Here is a 5,586-nt window from a genome sequence, read left to right as displayed (position 1 = left end):
ACCAGCCACCAGTCTGGACCAGTCACCAGTCTGGACCAGCCACCAGTCTGGACCAGCCACCAGTCTGGACCAGCCACCAGTCTGGACCAGTAACCAGTCTGGACCAGTAACCAGCAACCAGCCACCAGTCCAGTCTGCAGCACACGGCGGCAGGTTTTGTTTGATTCCTGTAATTTCCCCCCAGTTCCATTTAATCTGGCCGTCCATCCGTTGCCTCTTTTCCAACTCGCTGCTGCTTTCAGCCTCTCACTCTAATATTCTGGCTCTTCTCCTCCCGTCGCTTCGCTTAAGCCCTTTCATCTCTGCACACCAACAGCTCTTCCTCATTCAATCTCATCTGCTGCACCTGGCAATTTACTCCCTGCCTTTTGCTTTACCACAGCTTTTTGTCCATAGAAAAGATAGAAAAAAGTAATTCTATTTTGCTTTCTCCATTTTCTCTTTACACACCTCAGAAGTTTCTGATGCGTTTTACACGGCTCCACCAGAACCCAAAGTTCAAATTGTTCTCCTCACAAAACCTGCAATTATTCCCAGCAACTTCTAGCAGGACAGAATCCTCACCAGGTCACTGCTTCCATCCCCGGCTTAGCAGCCATTAGCATTTAGCGGCCGGTGGCGTGTAGCAGCCGTTAGCGTGTAGCAGCTGTTAGCCGCTGGTGGCGTGTAGCAGCAGGTGGCGTGTAGCAGCCGTTAGCCGCTGGTGGCGTGTAGCAGCAGGTGGCGTGTAGCAGCCGTTAGCAGCCGTTAGCGTTTAGCAGCCGTTAGCGTCTAGCAGCCGTTAGCGACCGGTGGCGTGTAGCAGCCGGTGGCGTTTAGCAGCCGTTAGCGGCCGGTGGCGTTTAGCGGCCGGCAGCCGTTAGCGTTTAGCAGCCGTTAGCGACCGGTGGCGTGTAGCAGCCGTTAGCGACCGGTGGCGTGTAGCAGCCGTTAGCGTTTAGCAGGCGTTCTGAAAGCGGCAAAGAAGCTGGAAGAGGAAGCAGAAACTCACATTTAGACGGTCGAAGAGTTCGTCTCCAGGATCCTTGTTCTCCATGAAAAGCTTAATATTCTTGAAAACCTAAAAACAAACATAAATTAGTCTGAACCATTAATTCAGCCGATTAATGACTAGAGAGGCTATGAGGAAAAACACAAAACATGTCTGCAGTTAGTTTCTCATATCTTGTGTGGTTAAAAGGAAAAAGAAAAGCAAACTGAACAATCAAAAAAAGAAAGAAAAAGTTGTTGGTCGTCTTCCAGCTGTCCAACATGAAGCCTTGAATAAAACTTAAACTCATCCAATGATTCACCAGTGAAACATTTAGATCAGAAAAATCACAAAAATAAAATTACTCCAATTATTGCGCATGTGTTGTGAGAAGTTGCAGAAACCTGGGGTCTTTGTTGGGCTGCCGTCGTTACCTGATGAAGCCGTTGCTTCATTGTTGAACTGGTCCCTCTGGCTCTTAAACAAAGACTCAGCAGCGCTGATCAATATGTTCAGCTGGTACGTTCAGTGCAATCAGTTATTGACAGATCATTATTCATCCCATTGTTACTCACTGACACACAACCTGATCCATAAATTACTCCCGACGCATCACCTCTGCTGCCCTGTGTTTATTTTACTGCATCGCCCTGCAGTCGCAACAGTTACATCCATTTTAGGACATATGGATGTTTAATATTGGTTTTAACAGAATATGAAAGGAATACAACTGGTTCACAAAAAATGAACCAGCAGTTTCTGGTGAAGTTTGTCTGTTTAAAGATGTTTCCCTCCTGACAGTCCAGTCGACCCGGTTCTACTGGAACCAGAACATCTGCTCCACCTCCAGCAGCTCTGAGTCAAACCAACCTGTTCCCCTCCTGGCCTGTGGGGGCGCTGCACCAAGAACCACTGAAGGAAACGACACCAAAACCTCTGAAGACACTGAGAGCAACTTCCTTCTTCACCAGATGGAAACAAGATGGAGGATTTTAGCGGTTGGAGGATTTCAAAAGAGCACGAGCCAGTTCTCATGCTAGCACTAGGCTAGCAAGTTTGGTTTGGGTGCACGAGGGTGATTGACAGCACCAAGACCCGCCTCCTGCATTCATGAACATAGAAAGTTCTCCTGGTTGGTTTTGTGTCTCTGCTCTGTTGTTTCAAACCTCCAGTGGGTCCAGTCTGGTACTGAACCAGGTTCTGGTTCTGGTTTCTTCCTGATTGTAAATGACTTTATTGATACATACATGTGATGTTTCCTCATTGGCAGGGAGTTGTTTGTTGCCTTTTGACCGATGTTTTGATTTAAAGAGGGTTTCTTTTGGGTACGAGTTACGGTTGAGTGGAGATAACTAGGGAATAGTCCAATTAAGGTCCAGACAATCTATTAGCTAGCGCTTGGTTGATGAGGGAACAAGGTGGGTGTTTTGATGACTGAATTGTATTTATCGAGCGTGATTTTTATGTTTCGACATGAAATGTTGTTGTTATTTGATTAACTGTCAAACAGTTGAAACAGTTAGAATACGTTTTAGTTCATTTGTAATACAGAAATGTTGGTTAATTAAATGCATGTATTGTAAATTTAATGATATTACATAAAGTGAGGTTTATAGGTTGAAGTGAAAGGTTGGACCCACTGAGAGTTGCTAATGGTTCATGTATAAAGGCAGCTGAATAAAGAAACGTGAACCATCAGTTAGAGACCGTCTTTTCAACCGGGACGCTACTCTGATAAAGGAGTTTTTCCTCTCCGCTGTCGCCACATGCTTCCTCGGTATGAGGGATCGCTGTGAAGTCAACGACAACGCCAGCGATCATCTGCTAGTTAAAGATTCAAAGTTATCAATTTCCTTATGCAGGAACATTAATTTAATAAACTGAACTTAATGCTCTGATTGATACAATTGGAATTAATATAATTGAATTAGAATACTTTTTTACAGTGCGTTGAGATATTTATGAAATGGTTCTCTAGAATTAAACGGTTGAATCTGGTGACTACAGAAGTTGTTCTTTCTGTTCAGTATTGAATCTTTTCCCACCTTTCTCGTCGCCCCAGACAGAAACTTTCGGGTTGTAACTGGATGAACCAGCAGCGGTTTTAATGTTTTGCCTGGTTGCTGCATTAGTTTAAAGGTTTTACAGCTAAATAGGTGAGAAATTGAAATTCCATCATTTGATTCTTGCTCCATTTTATTCCAAGTGACATTTAGCAGCAATCAGACTGATTTGCCAGGGAATTGATGATGCTAAAATATGCAGAGACTAATTAATTCTAGCTAATGTGATGCTTTTGAATGCACTCATTTGAATAATTATATGTTCTGCCAAGAAACAAAACACTTTGGCTGTCAGGTGTTAACATTTCCTTCCCCATCTATGGAACAGAAGATGGTGCAGGTTGACACCGGAGGAGAGGTTACACATTTACATTTATGCAACATGCAGACGCACACAGACGACTGCAGCTTTAAGGTTCCAATTAAATATAAAAACTACACAAATGCAACTTTGTTTTCTCTGTTGGAGCTCAAAAAACACGACTCAGTAATATTGTCTTGTGTTTATTAAGTAATTAAAACTGCAGAGAAAGACCTTTCCAAGAACTCTATAGAGAGAAAAAAATGCTAATTCAACTAGAAATGTAGTTTTTTATTTAATTTGCTGCATACCTGCATCTGTTTTAACTAAAAGCCATTAAACCATGGATGCCTCCACGCCACTTCATTCACTCTTTCAATTCAGTGATTTTGCTGTGATGTTTTAAAAAAGAGAAAGAAGCTCGATAAAAACAGTAGCAACGCAGCAAAGAGCTGAACGCTGCGGCGTCACGAGGGCGCCGCCGCCAATTTTAACGTTTTAAAATCTGAAATTAATTTAAAGAAATGAAACTCTAATTGGCCTTGAATTAGCTCAGTGGTTCTTAACCTTTTCTGAGGTACCGACCCCCCAGTTGCATATGCGCATTCACCGAACCGTTATTCTAACACCACCCTGACACACAAAATACTTTGCGGTATTCTGATTTAGTAATGTAATTATATTGTGTTACCACCCCCACACCACTAGAGGCAGTACCAGCCCCGAAAAGATGTGACTAAGGAGCAGATTTAGGCTATAGAATTTGGTAAAAACTGAGTTTTGCTGAAGTAAATAAAGACACAAGTTCAAATCCAGTGGTGGGAAGTAACGAAGTACAAGTACGTCGTTACTGTACTTAAGTACATTTTTCGTGAATCTGTACTTTACTTAAGTAGATTTAATAATGGATACTTTCTACTTTTACTTCACTACATTTTACAGTAAGTATCTGTACTTTCTACTTCACTACATTTCTACAAAACTGTCTCGTTACTCGTTACATCCAAGTCTCGTTGCTCTTTTCTTCCGTTAAAATGTGAAGTTCAGGGACTTAAGGTGGCGCCGTAAAATCCGAGCAATAACGTGACGTAGTGTCTGTTGTCACCCATCGCCTCCACCTTTACTCGCACGCGGAGCTCCAGACATGCGCAGTGGTTTCCTCTGAGCGGGAGGAGATGTCTGTCTAATCGTCAGTAATATAATAGCTGCATAAATTGATATGGCGACATGTAAAAYCAGCAGCGCTTCGCTTTCACAGACGGTGGGACTTCGTCCACCTTTTAGCGTCACTTGGAAGGAAAGCTTAAAGAAAGGTAAGCTCTGTGGAGGTGATGCTAGCTAAGCTAGCTGTACTGAGACACATGCTGCATCTGATGAAAAAAAGTCACTCATGCGCTGAATTATTGTGTGGAGGTTTTGACTGAGGTATTGCAGATATGGGACAACGCTGTGACCAAAGTGCATTGATATGACATTCAGGAACGACCTGATTCTTCTGGACGGATCTTTACTGATTAAATTTATTTCAGCTCTAAGTATTTAATATCTAGATTTTTTATGGGAATGTGAATCTTTCAGTTCAATTTGAGAAGTAATTTTGATAGGTAAAAGTTAATTTTTTGTGTCACATAGCGCGGGGTGCTGGTCTTGACTACAACTCTGCTACATGGCTCCTTGGTTCCATGTCCTTCCCCACCCACCTTCTTTCCATCCCCTTTCTGTTGGATTTCTTTCAAAATAAAAGCCACTAGTTGCAAAAAAGTGAAGTTCATGCTGTTAAGACATGAGACCAGATGTTTCCATCCCTGAATTCATGATGCATAGATTCACATATCTAAGTCTAAACTGTTACAGAGAATAAACACAACATGCTTTATCTGTGGCATTGATCACTAAAATGGCACATTTCTAATTTTTTAAAACTAAATACGATCGGCACACTTAATGATATTAGCGATTAGGTAATCCATTAAGCAAGTACTTTTACTTTTAATACTTAAGTATTTTTAAAAGCCAGTACTTTTTTACTGTTACTTAAGTACAAATGTTAATGTGGTATTTGTACTTTTACTTAAGTAAATTTTTTTGAGTACTTTCTCCACCACTGTTCAAATCCCTGCCGAGAGTGGAGCTCCTTCAATCTGGGCTCCTCCGCAGCTCTGATTGGCTAAGCAATGTAACGTGATCCTCTGATTGGCTAAGCAATGTAACGTGATCCTCTGATTGGCTAAGCAATGTAACGTGATCCTCTG

General features: G+C 42.1%; 1 protein-coding gene across 1 annotated transcript in view; it reads right to left on the bottom strand.

Moving 5' to 3' along the window:
* LOC103481169 (DNA topoisomerase I, mitochondrial) overlaps positions 1 to 5,586 on the bottom strand; it is a 23,486-nt gene that overhangs the window by 5,457 nt on the left and 12,443 nt on the right. The window contains exon 15 of the mRNA XM_008436468.2: positions 992 to 1,060. Within this exon, the coding sequence (XP_008434690.1) occupies positions 992 to 1,060 (69 nt within the window). The remainder of the gene's footprint in view (positions 1 to 991; positions 1,061 to 5,586) is intronic.

Source organism: Poecilia reticulata, linkage group LG19 (genome assembly GCF_000633615.1).
Source record: "Poecilia reticulata strain Guanapo linkage group LG19, Guppy_female_1.0+MT, whole genome shotgun sequence".
In the NCBI taxonomy this organism is placed as follows: Eukaryota; Metazoa; Chordata; class Actinopteri; order Cyprinodontiformes; family Poeciliidae; genus Poecilia; species Poecilia reticulata.
Note: the sequence above shows the minus strand (reverse complement) of the source record. Positions and strands in the feature narration are given on the sequence as shown.